Source organism: Abramis brama (assembly GCF_963993115.1).
Source record: "Abramis brama genome assembly, chromosome: 9".
Lineage (NCBI taxonomy): Eukaryota > Metazoa > Chordata > Actinopteri > Cypriniformes > Leuciscidae > Abramis > Abramis brama.
Genome location: NC_139971.1, coordinates 21,356,835 through 21,375,965, shown reverse-complemented (window position 1 = coordinate 21,375,965; position 19,131 = coordinate 21,356,835). Strand labels below are relative to the sequence as shown.

At 41.9% G+C, this 19,131-nt stretch overlaps 1 protein-coding gene across 1 annotated transcript; it reads right to left on the bottom strand.

The window, feature by feature from the left end:
* Window positions 1-634: 634 nt before the first annotated feature.
* Window positions 635-4,087, bottom strand: LOC311089083 (extracellular calcium-sensing receptor-like; the record flags this gene model as incomplete). Its single annotated transcript, XM_084123533.1, has 6 exons — window positions 635-1,548; window positions 1,672-1,795; window positions 1,909-2,139; window positions 2,233-3,045; window positions 3,440-3,725; window positions 3,882-4,087. 6 exons carry the CDS (start codon window positions 4,085-4,087, stop codon window positions 635-637), a joined length of 2,574 nt encoding a protein of 857 aa, XP_083979659.1.
* Between the last annotated feature and the right edge of the window lie 15,044 nt (window positions 4,088-19,131).

Here is a 19,131-nt window from a genome sequence, read left to right as displayed (position 1 = left end):
TTGGTTCTGGAAATTGTTTATTTCCACTTGGAAATCAGCTTCTGGAATTCTTTAGTGTACTTTCTAGAGATACTAATTATGCTGTCACTAAGCAACATATAATAATGTGGTCACTGATAATATTGCAGTCTCTAAGCAATGTATCTCGCATTGGATTATCACCCTCTCCTATGAGGCAATTGGAATGGCTGCGCCTCTAGGGGTCAGGCTCACTCCACTAGGAGTGTAGCATCTTCTAAAGGTCTTGTGAGGGGAGAACCTTTACAAGATATTTGTGCTGCATCAGACTGGTCCTCTATGCACACATTCATCAGGTTCTACAGTTTGGACACGGATTTGAACCCAGGATCTAAAGTCCTTCAGGGTTGATCCAAGTCCAATCTGCACTTAACAATCGTCTGTGCTTATACACAGCCTTTTGAGCAGGCTCTGTTACCCTGGGCATGGAGAAGTTAGAATTAAAGTTCCCATAGTGTAAAAGGCATGAAGCAGCATCAAAGTTCGACTTTGAAGAGGAACATCCCAGGTTATGTATGTAACCGGGTATACATGCCGCTTTAGAACATCAAATTAATAGGGAGAATGCTTGACATTTTTAGTTAAACATATCAGTAATGATAAATAGCCATTTTAATTAGAGAAACCTTGAAGAAGCTTTACCCATCAAAAGTTTTTTAGAGTTCATATCTGGTTTTAGTAAAATTATGTAGCACTTAGGAATGAATATACAAAACAACATGCCATAACTTGACGCTAAAATAGCAAATATCTCCACTGCTACAGTGAATTTTCCAGGAGAACTAACATAAGCTGGGATAAAAGTGATCCATACAGCACAGAAAATGAGCATACTGAATGTGATGAATTTGGCTTCACTGAAGTTATCAGGCAGCTTGCGAGCCAGAAAAGCCAGAATAAAGCACAAGACAGCCAGTATGCCAATATAACCCAGTACAGCCCAGAAACCAACAGCTGAACCTGAATCACACTCAAGAATGATTTTGTCATTGTAATTACTCGTGTTTTTGTAGGGAAAGGGGGGTGATATTGTTAACCAAAGGACACAAATAAGCACTTGTATAAGAGTAAAGGCAAGAACACTGAGTCTCTGTTGAGGAGGCCCAAAACATTTCATGACATTACTTCCTGGAAGTGTAGCCTTGAAGGCCATTAACACAACAATTGTTTTCCCCAGAACACAGGAGATACAGAGGACAAAAGTGATCCCAAACACTGTGTGACGCAACATACAGGACCATTCAGTGGGCTGACCAATGAAAGTAAGAGAACAGAGAAAACACAAAGTTAGTGAGATGAGTAGCAGGAAGCTCAGCTCTGAGTTGTTCGCTCTTACTATTGGTGTATGTCTGTGGTAGAAGAAAATCAACCCAATTGTGACTGTGAGACATCCACCACACAAAGAGAACGTCACTAGTATATTACCCATTACTTCTTTAAATGTTAGGAATTCAATGTTTTTGAGTTCACATCGTGTTCTGTTCCCATTTGATTTGTACTCAAGAGGGCATGGAATGCATGTTACTGCATCTGAAAACAAAGGCAGATTAAATTAAGTAAAGCATAATTTAAAGAAACACATGCAGTGTTTGGGTTGACCACACAGAAACATGATGAGCATTACTGTTAATGAGAGAGGCTTGTTCATCTCACTTGTGGTGTTGCTAAACTCTCCATCTGCACAGTAGATGCAGTCGAAGCAGCAGATGGGTTTTCCTTTTATGAAGGCCCTGCGAGTGCCTGCAAGACAGGTCTCACTACACACAGACCGTGGGACCTAAATCATACACACAAGCAAAAATTTATATAATCACAGTCTGCACTATATAAAATCACTGTGTACTAATCTATTTAGCATAAAGCTTATGACAGATTATTATTATCATTTACATTTTTTTGGTTTCCTGCCCAGATTGCATCAGTCTTATCTTTCATTTGAATCTGTTGTCCCTCTGGCTTGGATGTGTCATAAAAGCCAATGGATTCAAATGTTATTATTCCTTCATAGTTCATCTGCCAGTTAACCAGAGTATAACGTGCAACTGGGTCACCACGAGCATCAAAGTAAACGTTTTCTCCATTTTTGGTTGTAAAGTTCACTTGGGTCAGATAATGCAGCACCTGTTAAGAATAGTGGTATAATAACACCCATGATCTTTGAACATCAGTTTTGAATTACAGAAAATTACAGAGCAGAAATTCAAAAGAACACACCTGCCAAGGCTGTATTTTCCCATTCTCTGCACATGTCTTGTTGAGGAATGGCCCCTTCCCTTTCTCGCAAGTCAACAGTGCTTCTATTGCATGAGCGATAGCATACACTGCCTTGTAGACATTGTTTAGAAGACTAGCATCAGACACATCTGTGAAACGTGTGTTTGTATTAGCTAGGGACTCCTCTCCATTGCATATCTTAGAGGCATTGTGTGTGTTTGGATTTAAAATGCAGTCAAACACGCTTTCCCACAGCTCAACTAGTCCTGTGTTACCTAACCTCAAGGAGGGATGGCTACTCACAATAAACTCTCTCAATCCAGGAATGTACGCATTTGGCACAGAAAAGCCTAATGCTCCCCCTACTACAGCATAGTTCACTGGGGTTGCTACATATCTGTAAGTGATCCAACCCTCACTTCCAACCCACTGATAGCCAGTTACATTTTGGTAGTAAAGCTCTTTTATGAGGATGTCCAAATCATTGCCATCTGCGAAAGCTACAATGACTTTAGATGTTGATTGTTTAATTATGTTTGTGACTTCCAAAAACTTCTCTCTTGAATCGGTTCTGTAAATGGCCACAGAGTATTCGACACAAATGCCTTCTTTCTCTGCTGCTTCTAAAAAAGCGGCCATTCCATTGTTGCCGTAATCTCCCCTGCTCCTCACAGCCCCAACCCAGGTCCAGCCAAAATACTTAATTAGTTTAACCAGTGCTCTGCTCTGGTAATAATCACTGGGAATAGTCCTGAAGAAGGATGGATACAGCTGTCTGTTACTAAGACATGCACAAGTTGCCGAATGACTAAGCTGAAACGAGACAAAAAAAGGTTTATAATTGACATTTATATTATTAGAGGGATTACTGTGTGACACTAGATAAGCAGTAGACCCAAAACTGCTTTTTGCACATGTAAAAGCTTAAATTAACTCACTCTTGTTAAAAAGACAGTATGTGATGTTTAAACAAGGATAATAATTCACATAATTGTATCACGGAGACCAATAATAACAATTCCATCATTATAACAGAATAAAATAAATAAAACACAAATTTAAACAAATAAACAGTAATTTAATCATATTTCAAGAAATCTCTCAATCTGTACTAAATTCAAATTATCTTGCTGTGCTTTATTCAATAATAATAAATAATAATAATAATAATACACACACACACACACACATTTATTTAATGACTTACCACAGGGATTTTAAATGGACCCATGGTCCTTGCAATATCTATTGTGGATGTTGATGTAGTTTCTCCAATCACAGCTTGCACAGTAGAGGGACTTACACAGCTCTCTTCTGCTTCAATTTGTCCGTTGATCAGAGCTAACGATGCTCCTATAGAGAGAGGGATACTTGGGCAAGAGCCATAGACACTGTAGCCAAGCAAAAAGCCAGGAAGAAGATCTGTGCTGTTGTTTATTTCCTCAATGGCAAAAATCATTGTCATTGCATACTGTAGCTCTCCAGGATCAAGACTGAAAAGGGAAGATAGCTTTGTTTTCTTCAGTGAAGTAATCCATAGTAATTAGTTGTTACTCCATCATTAAATGGAATTAAATTACAAATCTTTGTAAAAAAAATATTTTTTTTTTTTTTTTGGAGTAATATGAAATGAATATTCACTATCTTACCCATTACACCTGATGTTTCCTGGATTGGTTGTAAGTGTTGGATTTACACCAACTGGATTTTGGTGGAATGAAAAAATGCCCCCAATAGAGACATTACCTTCTTTTGAGAAATGAAGGAGTTCATCTGTCCCATAAGCTTTACATTTAGGTTGTGCAGTACTCACAGTACAGGTGATAATCATAAAAATGGTTGCAACCAACACCATGACTCTGCAATATGTCAATGCTTTTTTGAAATTATGGTTGTGTGTTGAGTAAGTCATTGGTTTATATATAGATATATTGCCTAAGCATGCAACATTAGGATTAGGCTTACATAATGCATGTTTACCAACTCTGGCCAATAATACAAGCAATTAAGATGACTGACAGAAATACAATGCAATACGCTTTGTTTTGCTTTGGTCCAGTCCCAAACCTCCTCATCCTTACTTCAGTAAGTAGGAGAATATGAAGAAATATATAGCTTGAAAATATATATACTAAATGATAAATAGCTGTCTTAATTCTGTCCTCTTTTTTTTTTTTACCTCCTTCGAGACCACAATAATTAAAATAGCTGATAAAAGTGTCAAAGCACTAAATACCTTTTAATGAAGTTGATCCAGGCAGACAAAAGTATACAACTCTACCTGTGTGATGCTCATAAAGAGAACAAAAACAACTGAGCCAAATGAAAGGAGCCAAAATGAGATTTAATATTCTGTAATTAAAATTCAGAAATATTACTTTTTGTCTAGTGGGTTTACAAGGAAAGGCTCCATCGACTCATTGTGCTCCGAATACATTATTTTAACTGGTAAACTACCTCCTTGCATTATTTTTATTGTGTGGACAAAATGGGCACTTTTGCCTTGGCAAGATAAATAATTATAAGGGACTAAGGAGAATTGGGCCTAAAAATAAGGGATGTTGCTGCATTAACAAACAAACAACAAGAGTTGATGTGAAGAACCAGAGACAGAGAATAGAAGGCTGACAAGTGTTACGTCCCAGGATGTATGGATTTGTGTTTAATAATTATGGTGTATGTGTCATTGATGTACTGTGTGTGCTGCCAATGGACCCAACGACTTGCTGGAAGTTGTAGTTTTTATTGTATGTTGTTGTATGTTCTGTCCATTTTCCTGTGCTCCTCCCTGTCCTAATCTAGATGATGGGACCTATATCAGCTACTCCTCATCAATGGCAAGAGGAGCCAGTATTTAAGCAGAGCCAGAGAGAGAGACGTTGAGAGATTTCTTCTCCTAAGAGCTTTAGACTGTTGATGGCGCCAGTCCCAGACTGTTGCTCTTATTGGTGTGTTTTAAGCTTAAATGTGGTGTTATGGCTGAAGTGGCAGCTTTATGTGTTAAGCTTAAACTCAAGATCAAACTTAAATGTGTTCTGGCTGTAGTGTACAGCTTTGAGTTATTTGCCCGCTATTGAGTGTTGGAGCAGTTGGGAGACGGGTGCCATTTTCTTTTGTTCTCATCTTCTCCTGTTTTTGTCAGTCAGGAAGTAAGGTAAGAGTTCTGTTATTTATTTGTATTTATTTTTTGTAGGTTACTTAGATTTCCTTCTACCAGGTAGTGATCTTTTGTTTGTTGTTTTGGCTTTACCCGCTCCTGAAGAACACGCTTCTCTCCTTCTTATTATGTTGGAATTGATTGTTTATAGTTCTTTTTGCACTGCATTTATGCTATCACTTGTTTATTGTAAATACATTTATTGGAAATCTTACTTTGTGTACTGTGTGCTGGGACTGAGAACAGATCAAACCTTCTCTTTGTCGCTGCTAAATTTTGCTTTAAAATCTTACTTCCCTTTTGCCCCAAGAAACCTAATTGGGAACATAACACAATTGATAGGCACATTTAAAACACTGTTTCACAAAGTTTTGAAACCTGTACAAATCTTTTGTTTCAAACAAGTGCCTCTGAGCATATAAATATAAAATATATCAAATCACTTATGTTACGTTATTTCAGCAAACTAGGCTTTATCAATTTCAAAATGTCAGTGCTTGATGCTGTGGAATTAATGTACCAGTTTTAATATGTAGTTGTAACTGATGTCAAGTCAGTTTTTATAAGGTTTATAAACGTTATAAAAATGGAATATATATAAAAATATTAGGAAAAGTTTAATTTTCTATGAAGCGCTTCACATTCTGTCTGTAAAATGTAGTTAGAAACCTGTATTTGTAGTAATTTGTAGTACTTAAAAAAAGTTTTTAAAATGTATTAAAAGCTCAATATTCTATAGTTAATTTATAGGCATAATTGTCATGCACTGGCTTGACTTGATAATCCACAAAAGATGATTGATGCAGAAGAACAATGAAAACATTTAATAAGCACCAGGAACCAAACCGAGATACATACCAGTATGAAACATTAACAAGACCAAGAACAGACGAAAACTGAGTGTTTAAATACACAAGATGACAAGAGGCTAAATGAAGGACAGGTGTAGGTGATTAGTTGGCATGGTAACAAACAAATGTAACTCTGGACAACAAACAAACAAACAAACAAACAAACAAACAAGATGAAAATGGAAACAGGAACTGAAACCAGAAATCAAGACAATAGAACATCAAAATAAAAGTCCTTTGGTTTAGGCCCGTGTGGGGAAAGTGGGCCTAAAAACCAAGGCGGAGCTGGCAGTTCAGGGTGTCATGGCCAAGTTGGCTGTTCAGTGAGCCAGGGTGGAGCTGAAGACCACAAAGTTGGAGCTAAAGGTGCAAAACACCACCAAGGCGGAGCAAATGACCACCACAGCAGAGCAGGTGGGACTGAAGACCCCGACAGCAGAGCAGAAGAACACCGCAGCGGAGCAGAAGAACTGTCAATGTTGGATAATAATAATAAATAATAATAATATGTTACATTTATATAGCGCTTTTCTGGGTACTCAAAGCGCTTTACATGGAAGGGGGAATCTCCTCAACCACCACCAATGTGCAGCATCCACCTGGATGATGCGATGGCAGCCATATTGCGCCAGAACGCCCACCACACACCAGCTTATTGGTGGAGAGGAGACAGTGATGAAGCCAATTCGTATATGGGGATGATTAGGAGGCCATGATGGACAGAGGCCAAGGGGCAAATTTGGCCAGGATACTGGGGTTACACCCCGACTCTTTTTTGAAGGACATCCTGGGATTTTTAATGACCGCAGAGAGTCAGGACCTCGGTTTAACGTCTCATCCGAAGTACAGTGCTTTTTGACAGGATAGTGTCCCCGTCACTATACTGGGGCGTTAGGACCCACAAAGACCACAGGTTGAGCACCCCCCTACTGGCCTCACTAACACCTCTTTCCAGCAGCAACCTGGTTTTCTCAGGAGGTCTCCCATCCAGGTACTTTCCACCTCCTCGGCCATGACAGGACAGACAGGGAGTTCAGATTCAACCTTCTTGGCCATGACTGGGTACACAGAGAGTTCATTTCGGCCTCCATGGCTGTGACAAGGCAGACAGAGAGTTCTGATTCAGCCTCCTTGGCCACGACAGAGATAAGAGTGAGCATAGGTAAAACACAGTTCACAAGTGGACGCCACCACCTCTGGAGGAACTGTACTAGTCGCCGCCACCTCGGGAGGAGCTGTAGCGGTGTGTGCGGCCAAAACACACAAGATGGCGGTAGCCATCACAGATAACAGTGGCAGTAACTCTGGGATCACCTGACTCATATACATACATTTTATTTGAAAGGCGCCTTTCTGACACTCAAGGTCACCGTACAGGCATACATAAAAGTTAATACATAAAACAAATGATAAAATAATGCAAGAAATAAATTAAAAACCAGTTCAAATCAATTAGAATTACAGATGAATGGATGCTACAATGAATAGGCTTGTTTAAACAGATAGGTTTTGAGTCCAGATTTGAAATGAGGGAATGAGTCCATATTTCTGAGATGAGGTGGAAGGGAGTTCCAAAGGCGGGGAGCAGAGCGGCTGAATGCTCTGCTCCCCATTGTGGTGAGACGGGCAGGTGGGACGGACAGGTATAATGAGGAGGAGGATCTGAGAGAGCGAGATGGAGTGGGAACATGGAGGAGGTCAGATAGATAAGGGGGTGAGAGGTTGTGGATGGCTTTGAATGTCAGCAAGAGGACTTTGAACTGGATACGGGACTGGATAGGGAGCCAGTGGAGCTGCTGGAGGACAGGAGTGATGTGATGGATGGAGAGGGTTTGGGTAATGATTCGGGCAGCTGAATTCTGGACTAATTGAAGTTTACGGAGGGATTTGTGAGGGAGGCCCAAGAGAAGTGAATTACAATAGTCTAGACGTGAGGTGACAAGGCTGTGGACAAGAATGGCGGCAGAGTGGGGGGTAAGGGAGGGGCGAAGACGATTAATGTTACGTAAATGGAAGTAGGCTGACCGGGTGATGTTATTGATGTGTGATTGAAATGATAGTGTGCTATCCAGGATGACACCCAGACTCTTAACCTGAGGGGAAGGTGAGACGGAGGAGTTATCAGTTGTGATGGAAAAACTGTTGGTTTTGGATAATGTGGATTTGGTGCCAATGAGGAGAACCTCGGTTTTATCACTGTTAAGTTTAAGGAAGTTGAGGGTAAACCAGGATTTTATTTCAGCAATGCAATCGGTGAGGGTAGTGGGTGGGAGAGTGACTGAGGGCTTTGTGGTGAGGTAGAGCTGGATGTCATCCGCATAGCAGTGGAAAGTAACATTGAATTTACGGAGAATATTGCCAAGGGGAAGAAGGTAGATGATAAAGAGAAAGGGCCCCAGGACAGAGCCCTGGGGCACACCTGTAGTGACGGGGGAGGGAATGGATTTGAATGACTTAAGCTGAATGAACTGAGTGCGGCCAGAGAGGTAGGATGTGAGCCAGTTTAGTGGAGTGTGGGTAATACCAATGGATGACAGTCTATTGAGGAGGGTGGTGTGACAGATGGTGTCAAAGGCCGCACTCAGGTCAAGGAGGATTAGGATGGTGAGTAGTCCAGAGTCAGCTGCCATGAGGAGGTCGTTGGTGAGTTTTATAAGTGCTGTTTCAGTGCTGTGGAGCGGGCGGAAACCGGACTGGAACTGTTCATAGAGATTGTTATGAGAAAGGTGAGAATGGATTTGAGTGGCAACTGTTTTTTCAAGGATTTTGGAAATGTAAGGTAGGTTGGAAATAGGACGGAAGTTGTTGAAATCGGAGGGGTCAGCGCCAGGCTTTTTCAAGATAGGTGTAATGACAGCAGTTTTGAAGGATGTAGGGACAGTTCCAGTGGTGAGAGAGGAGTGAATGATGGCTGAGATGATGGGGAGCAGAGAAGGGAGGCAGGATTTGACAAGATGTGTAGGTAGAGGGTCGAGTTGACGTGGACAGTTTGGATTTCTGGATGAGTTCGGTGAGTTCTGAGAGAGAGGGCAGGTGAAAAGAAGAGAGTGTGTGTGTGGGTGGGTGGATGAAGGTCAGCAAAGGTGTGAAGATGATGTGAAATGGAGTCAAGGTGTTGATGGATATTGTAGATTTTAGCAGTGAAGAATGACATGATGGAGTTACAGAAGAAAGTTGTATACAAATGGGGAGGCAAAGCGTCCTGTGGTTGAGTGATATTGTTTAAAATAGTGAAAAGTGACTTTGAGTTTCCATGATTAGCAGTGATTAAACTAGAGTAGTACTGTGTTTTGGTGGTGGCAATGGAATCCCTATAATGCAGAATATGGTTATTGTACAGTTCTTTGTGTATGGTGAGACCAGTTTTCCTATACAGTCGTTCCAGTTGTCGTCCTTTTGCTTTCATGAGTCGAAGATCAGCGGTGAACCAGGGGGCGGAGACAGTGAATGAAACAGGTCGAGTTTTTAACGGAGCGAGGAAGTTGAGAATGTTTAGAAGTCCAGTATTGTAATGAGAAACCAGATCATCAGCGGTGGAGAGATTGTGGATGTTGAAGGTGGCAGAAGAGTCAATAGTTGTAGTTAGAGTGGCTGTGTTAATGTTTTTTATATTGCGAAAGGTGATATGACGTGGTGTCTTGGTGATTGTGAGGGTGAGTTCAGCTGTAAATGAGATGACAAAATGATCCGTTATGGGGAGTTCATCAGCTGTAATATTGATGGGGGTGACACCAGAGCAGCAGATCAAGTCTAGAGTGTGGCCTTTGGAGTGTGTGGGACATGTTGTATGCTGGAGGAAACCAAAACTGTCCAGGCAGGAGGTGAAATCTTTGGTGAGAGGCAGATCGGGATTGTCCATATGAATATTGAAATCGCCCAGCAGTATTATATTTGATGATAAAGTAGATAAATAAGTGAGAAAAACAGCAAAGTCATCTAAAAAGTTACAGTTAGGTTTGGGTGGGCGGTAAACAGTGGCGATGATGGTTGGAATTGAACCAGAAAGTAAACAGACCATATGCTCAAACGAGCTGGAGACAGGTGTGGATACTGGCGAGACTTTCCACTTCTCGCGGAAAAACATTGCGAGACCACCTCCCCGGCCGGTGCCACGGGGTTGCGATTTGTAAACAAATCCAGGTGGAGCAGTTTCGTTGAGCAGTGAAAAGTCATTAGGTTGTTGCCAGGTCTCGGTTAAACAGATAAAATCTAACTCACGGTCAGTGATGAGATCCCGGATGATCTGTCCCTTGTTTGACAGAGAACGAACGTTGAGAAGAGCGCACTTGAGTGGAGTATTGTCAGAGCTGGAAGTGTTAGCCGACCGGCTTAGGCGGGCTAACATGTTGTGGTTGACAGCACGGCTGACAGAGCGTGGACGTCGAGAGTTGGACCAGATGGACTTTATGGCTATAGAGCTGTGAGAATTGAGATTCCGACGGGAGCCTCGGTGGTTGTATCTCCGCCGGGGATGGTAGATGATGTCCGGGTGGAGATGGAGTACAGATGGCGGGGGGCCAAGCAAGTGACGTCGAAGCCGGATCAGGTCAGTAATTGTGTACTGGTATAAACCCGTCACTGGCAGGTGAACAGGTAGCAGGAGGAACCAGACACAAACGAACCATAAAAACAGTTGTAGCGGCATCTTAGGTTCAAAATCAATACAAAATTGGATGAAAGTTCAAAGTTTTCCGAACGAGCAGCAGCAATAGGTCATGCCAGCGTTCACTCGTCAGTGTTATATTATATTATAATATGCGCTGAGACCACCGGACTTGAGGGCGTTGTTGGGACCACTGGACTTGAGAATGCTGGGACCACCGGACATGGCATGCTATCTGCTTGCACTGACCTCAGATGTGGATCCATCACACAAGCAGTCAGTCTCCTTCATCCCGAGACTGATCCCGAGACTGATCCCAAGACTGATCCACCCCCAGCGTTTAAATACAGCGCTTAAAAACACTGAGCAAACTAAAGAGCTCATTAACCCTCTGAGGTCGGCAAACGCGCCGGCGCGTTTTGCTGGATTTTCTTCACATTGTAGCACAATAAACTTAAATTACTCCGTCATTTATGGTCATACAGAAAAAAGAAATATAAAAAAAATAATCTGTGATATTTCTACTTTTGTATGTGTCCACTTACAATCAAATCAAAACATTGTGCTTTTGTAAAATAAAGAAAATAAACAGGGTGTGCTTTCTGCCTCCCCGTCGCGGTGAACTTTTTTTTCTTGAGCACATCTATAAACTGAAACCAAACTCAGCAAATACTTGTCACATTTATGAGCCATATACCTTTATAAACATTTAAGTATGTACTTTTAAATGATCAGATTCAAACTGAAAACAAATATTCTCTGTTTAAGTAATTTGTAAAAAAAACAAAACAAGATGTCCAGTATCTCAAACGCTTGCTCATTAGTTTTAATTTGACCACGCCCACACGCGCAAAAGAGATTCACATGCAAATCTCCACACGTTACCTCAAAAATAAAGCACGAAAAAACTTCACAAGTCTCTGCTTTTCGTCGAGTTTGAAAGACGCGCCGTGAGCTTACATTGGATTTACCTCAGAAGAAGAAGAACGCGATTTGAAGACAAGAAAGATGTAAGGTAAGAAATTCTTGCATTAGTTTGTTATTGTTGCATAAATTTCACATTGCAGTTGAACTGTTGCTAGATATATGGTGAATATTATAATATTTAGACCCGTGTTTACTGTTACTGTGTTTGTGGATATCTGCTCAAACTATATGTATATAGATATGTAGATATGTATATGGTAACCATAATGTTTCATATTTTGCAGCGCGATCGCGTTTGAATGTATCATATTTTGGAACGCGATCGCATTTGAATGTATCATATTTTGCAGCGCGATCGCGTTTGAATGTAATATATTTTGGAACGCGATCGCGTTTGAAAAGCAAAACGCACCAAACGGCTTCATGTTTTTACTATTATCTCATTTCATATCATCATAACGAATGGAAACATTTGAAGTAACATATGATAATCAATATATTTTTCTCTAGCTTAGTTGTTACTGAAATCTTTTGGAAGATTTACAGGCTGCAATAGGTTATTGTTATTATTATTTTATGCAGCACTGCGCATAGCCTATGCCTACAAGGCACAACAAACCTGGTGTTCATTATATTATATATTGTTGGAAACGTGTGTGTGTGTGTGTGTGTATTTTGTGAAGTTTAAAAAGCAATTTTAACCAGAAAAATCTAAAATTTATTCCCAAAATCGTGCAGGCCTTTCTCTTGATATCAGTATGTTCACTTTTTTTTTTTTTTCAGGGCCCAGATGCCACTGAGTCCTGCTGACTTCAACATTCACATGAGTCTCTGTACATGAACATGGTAAAGTGAAAATCAAACACCTTGGAAATGAAAGGTATGTACAATGTTTTTAGGAATGGCACAAAGGACTCTGTCTTTGGATCATTGTTTTCAATAAGTGCTTTTTTGTCATTTGTTTTGTATCTTTGGATTATGTTGTGTTGTAAATAAATCCAAACAATCAAACAGCCATTCTTTTTTAAATCTCCTCATTCTTTGTGCAAGGTTGCTCAGAATGATAGGGCCTGATAGCTCCTAATAGGGCCGTTAGGGGAGGGTCTTTGTCTTTCTCAGGTGTGAAAAGCTTACATATTAATGAGCTCCCGCATAAAGCTTTCTTACACAAAACACGTCGTTCAATTTTTAAATCAATATATTGTCTTATCTGAATGAGCAGTCAGGGTGATTTTCACATAGTTTTGGAGCAAATATTCTAGGCTACGTGATACAATTTTCAAAAGTCTTGTGAAGAAATAATCAGTATGGGTTTCATGGCCTTATTTCAGTGAGAATGTTTTTTAGTATTTTCACAAACCACGCATAAATGTCATTATCTCAAAACTACAAACTTTTACATACATGCTGCTGATATATTATTGTAGCAGAGTTTGTGCTGAATACAGTGTAATCAGACTTTAGCCATGAAAATGTCACAAGTAACAGAAATAAGCAAAATGTCAGAGCATGTCAGAACACCTCCAGGGCCCAGAAAACAGCTCAGACCTCAGAGGGTTAACTAGACACACCTGTACAGAATAATAAATAAATCAGAAAACATGGTGATAAACAGGCATGAAACAGAGAATGACAGAACTAATTAACAAACTTGAAAATTCAGACATGAACAGGACAGAAAAAAGAGATCCAAAACAAACTCTAAACATGAACAAACAAACTCAAAATGTGACAGTTGAATAGGATGTTTCACTCACTGGAACTGACTCGGGAATTTCACTCAATGGAACGGACTCGGGAATTTCACTCGCTTGGCTGGTGGCTGGCTCATTGTCCTTCTCCTTGCTCTCCACAATGGTAAAGGGGGAGGAAGCCATGGGGGAGCAGCTTGTACAGGAGGCCATGAAGGAGCAGGGAACACTGGAGGCACCAGCTGGGAGATGAACCACAGGAGTGCCGACTGAGGGACGGTCACCTGGAATGCCGGCTGAGTGATGGTAATCTGGAGTGCCAGCAACAAATCGTCCCTCTGGAATGTTTGCTGACTAGAGGATGATTGGAACAGACTTGACAGGCCTAGGAACATACTGGAACAAACAAGGGACACAAGAACAACCCTTAAAGGAGAACTCCGGTCAATTTTAACATTGAGCTCCTTTTTTTGTAAATTTGGAGTGCTGTCAATACAGAGAACAACAACAAAAATCGGTGTTGCCTACACCATGTTATCCTCTTTTTAAAATTTGCAGCCTGTTGACTTCAATGGGGCAAGTTTTAAACCTGCTTTTAGCCTCTTAACATCCTTGATGTGTCATTACAAGTGCACAGCAATGTGAGTGATTCCTTCAGAGTGAACACGGGTGAATCTGACTGCAGTAGATGTGAAAGATATGAATAAAAATGATGTTATTTCAGCCAGCGCACATACCTGTATTTACATCCTGTTTCGATTGTCGAGTTCACGCGCATAGGTTTAGTTACCTATGATCACGCGCGTGAACTCGACAATGGTGACGTGGTGGCCATGACGTGGCGAGGCTCTGGCGTGGTGGTGGCCATGACCTGGTGAGGCTCTGGCATGGCGCCTCTGACGTGGCGGCCATCTTGGCTGAAGACTCAGGCGTGGCGGCCATCTTAGCTGAAGACTTACTTGTCAAATATGCTACAATAGACATAAGTAACACTTTTATTGTAATTGTTTTTAGTTTTCTTATTAGGGGTGAAGCACCGAAGGGGCTGTAGCCCCTATTGAAATTGTTAGTTTTCTTATAAGGGGCCAAGCCCCTATTGTATCCGTTAGTTTTCTTATTATTATTTTACCCAATGGGAGTCAATGGAGACACTTGTAGTGATGGTTAAGAAAAGTAATTTAATCAACTTTGGAGTGTCCAAGACAAACTCTATAGCATTCAAAAATTAGTTGGTTTGTTCGTCCTTTTTCGTTACAATCTGTGGTAACTTCTGTAAGGAAGTCCATTGGCCGGAAAATATGCAGTAATCCACTTTTAAAAAAGTACTTTAAGGATCTGGTGGGATATTCATTGGTTTTGGGGAAGAAGAACAATTTCTTCCTCTTATTATGCATAAAGCCTTCTCCACTGGTCTTCAAAATTGTGTTTTTCATCAATGGGCCAAGGCAGGAATCAGTTCGATATCAGACTTAAATAATAGGAATTCTTTGTTGTGATTTCAACAGTTACAAGAAAAGTTTGGGTTGCCTTCACATAATTTTTTGGTTTGTTTTCTTCAAATTAGAAATTTTATTGAGAAAAATCTTCCTTTGCCCCTGGATAAAGATATGTTTATGGAGTTAGATTTATTTTTTAAGCGTTCTCCCAATACAAGGAATTTTATTTCTAAAGTTTATACTCTGCCAGTTTCAAATTCAAAAAAAATTTGGGGAGCTACAGGAGGATGAGAGATGGTTGAATGTTATGCGAAATATAAACTGTGTACTGCTGTGTAATAAGGCTCAAAAATAGTCTGTAAAATACTGCACAGTGTACATTGTACTCTTTGGGCCCTATCTTGCACCCAGCGCAATTGACTTTGTACACCGACGCATGTATCATTCCTATTTTGCACCCGCGCACAGCGGACTTTTCCCTCCACAGACGCACGTCGGTAAATTAGGAAATTAACTTGCACTCCCGGGGGCGGTTCAGCACAAAGAGGAGGCGTGTTCCGGCGCAAACGTTCCCTGGTGCTATTTTGCAGGTTTAGAAAACAATTCCACCACTGACCAGGAAAAACCTAGTCTAAAGTCAGTGGCGCGTTGCGCATGTTATTCATATGGTATTTTAAGGGCGCATGCTTGGCCATAATCAATGTAGTGTGTGCACAACGCGCATGCACTTTGCTTATCTCATCTACACACAGACGCAGCAGTTCTCATTTTTAGAAAACCATACATTATTACAAGGAAAAATATTAACACACGAGGGAAATCATTGTTGTGTCCAGCTAGCTTACACATTTACCCAAATTTTTATACGCCTGTTTAACCGAAGCTAATTTGGGTGGGTTTCTCCCATCCCCATACAATGTCACTTCTCTGTGTTTGTGAAAAGTCACAAAGTATTTGCTTATATTTGTGTGCGTGTGTGTGTGTGTGTGAGGCGCGGGCGCGATCGAACAGTGGAAACATAAAAACATACTCCAAGGTACTCCATACTCATTTTGTTTATACAGGACATCATTCAAACTGCAAAGTGTTTAAGTTACTGTTAATTAACATTTTAAGGAAAACAAATATATTAATCTGAAATGTAGCAAATTAATTTTCAATTCATTCAGGTACAATTACCAAACATATCTCAAGGTCTTTTTGTCTTTTTATTAATTTAATTAATAAACTAATTATATAAAACTATTGTCAGTGCACTACAAATAAACTGGTTCTATGCCTTTACTATATTAATAAAACTTATTTAAAAAATACAAGGCTTAAGAAATTTATTTTCCATTGGTGGTACAGCCTGAGACATGCACAAGTTTTGCTTTTCCCTCCATTGTACCAAACTCGTACCGAACCGTGATGTCTGAACCAAGGTATGAACCGAACCGTGACTTCTGTGTACCGTTCCACCCCTACTTAGCATGGTAATCCGGTAAACATCCTAAGTAATGCTTTCGTGTGCTCATTTTCACAATGAAGGTTCTCCACAGCAGCCTGGTGAAGTCTGTTAAGCTGCCTACCCCGAACCGTTTAGGTTGTGGGTTTGAATCCTGTGTGGAACATTCCCAAACCGCAAGAGGTACTGTGGCTAGAAGTGGTGCAAAAGTTGTTTCTGTTTGCAGACAGCGGGCCTCATTTATGAATCTAACATAGAAGCAAGCGCAGATCAGAACGGAGAAATCATCTTACTACAGGGTTCACAAGTGATTCATGAAATCCATCGTACGAATGATCGGATGTTGATAAATGTGGTGGCTGAAAACAATCGTCATTTAAATATTATGCCCCTAAAAATTCAGGGTTTAGAAGCCTCACCCCTGGAGTTTACGACATGGAAAAACGTAACTCGGGCAAGAAGAGGATGTAATCTCATGAAAGAGAAACATCTCGGTTACGTATGTAACCCTATTTCCCTGAAGAGGGAATGAGACGCTGTGTCGAAACGCTGCGGGAACGTCATGCGTCATGCGATTGCGTCATGAAGCACGTATGAAACCAGTCCACTGGTGGGACGGAACGTCATGTGACGTCATCGACCAGGAAACTATAAAGCACACCTGAACCAAACAGCGTCAGCTTCTGATAGGCTGCAGCAAGTCGATCACGGGCATGCCGGGAGTATGGCAGGGTGATGCAGCGTCTCGTTCCCTCTTCAGGGAACTAGGGTTACATACGTAACCAAGACATTCCCTTTCAATGGAACTCGAGCTGCGTCGAAACGCTGCAGGAACGCTAATACCCATGCCGCCATAAGAGCAAGTGTCCGTCTGTATGAAATCAGTGCGCACATCTAGGTGAAAGCACCTGCGCCCCTGGATTGGAGCCGAGGTCCAGCAAGTGAAGCCTCACGAATGTATGCAGTGAGGACTAGCCTGCCGCATCACAAACATCTTGGAGGGAAACTCCTGACAGTAATGCTTTGGAAGCAGCCATACTCCTAGTGGAGTGCGCCCGTACAGCCAAAGGTGAAGGCTGACTGGCCGACTCATAAGCAATTGAGATGGCCTCGACTACCAACTTGCTCATCCTCTGCTTAAATGCCGGGCACCCCTTTGTCGGTACCCAAAGCAAACGAACAGTGTTCAGACTTTCTCCACAGTTCTGTGGATGTAAGCATCTAAGGCCCTAATTGGGCAGAGCAGATAAGGTTTCTCTAGGTCTGATGTCTGGAGGAGGACGGAAGACCTGCAGTACTCTAGGTCTAACAATATTAGTAGGAACCTTAGGAACTTAACCTGGTCTTAGGGTGAAGAAAACCCTTTACCATACCAGGAGCAAATTCCATGCACGAGGGAGATACCGAAAGTGCTTGAATGTCTCCAATTCTCTTGAGAGACGAAATAGCGAGGAGAAAGACAGTCTTTAGAGATATTCTCAGAAACTTCCTCAATGGGCTCGAATGGAGCTAGGGAGAGACCTTCTAGCGCAACAGCCAAGTCCCATGTCGGCACCCTCGTGCAGACTGCTGGCCTCAGCCTCAAAGTGCCACAAAGGAAACAAGTTATTAGTGGGTGTCTCCCCAAAGATCCTCCACTCAAAGGGACGTGGTAAGCAGCTAGTGATGCCACATGCACCTTCAGTGTGAAGGGGGATAACCCTGCGGAGAAGCGCTCCTGCAGGAACTCCAGCACCGCGCCCACTAGGCAGTTAACCGGGTCCAGCTGGTGCTCTCCACACCAGGATGTAAAAAAGTCTCCACTTCAAGGCATACAGTTTCCTTGTGAATGGAGCTCTGGAGTGGAGAATGGTCTCAACAACCTCGGTTGAGAGACCAGAACTTATGAGCTGGGCCCCCTCAGAGGCCAAGCCCACAGTTTCCACAGTTCTGGGCGGGGGTGAAGGATCGACCCACTCGCCTGAGAGAGCTGGTCCCTCCTGATTGGAATCTCCAGAGGAGAGCCGTTGAGGAGAGACACTAGGTCCGCAAACCATACTCGGGCCAGCCAGAATGGGGCTACTAACAGTAGATTGACCCCATCCTGGCGAACCATTTCCAGAACTCCTGGAAGCAGTGTAATCGGGAAATGCGGAAAGACGTGACCTCGCCCATGTCTGCGCCATAACGTCCAACCCCACAGTCAAACCAAAGTTCTCCCAAAGGAGCTCCACCACCTTGGGGTGGAGTCTCCACTCCCCGTGCCTTGGCCCCTACCTCGACAGGATGTCTGCCCCCTGATTTAAGTACCCTGGGATATATCGCTTTCAAAGAAAGTAGCTTCCCCTGGGCCCACAGTAAGATCTAGTGAGCCAGCCTGTATAAGGGGCGCAATCGCAGCCCCCCCTGATGGTTTATATAGGAGACCACCGATGTGTTATCTGACCGAACAAGCACATGATGGCCCCTCAGGTCTGGGAGGAAGTTTTTCAGAGCCTGGAACACCGCAACATTTCTAGATAGTTGATATACCACGAGAGATGATGGTCCTGCGATGGAAAGATGGAAAGCGAACCTCTGGAACTTCCTGTGTTGTGGAAGGATGGAAATGTGGAAGTATGCGTCCTTTAGATCTAACGTGACAAATCAGTCCTCGGACCTGATTTGTGACATGACTTGCTTAAGAGTAAGCATCTTGATTTTTTTATTGAGCTTCCCTACAGCACAGATCTAAAATCAGACGAAACCACCCCATCCTTTCTTGGGACCATGAAGTACCGGCTGTAAAACACGGACTCCCTGCTGGGC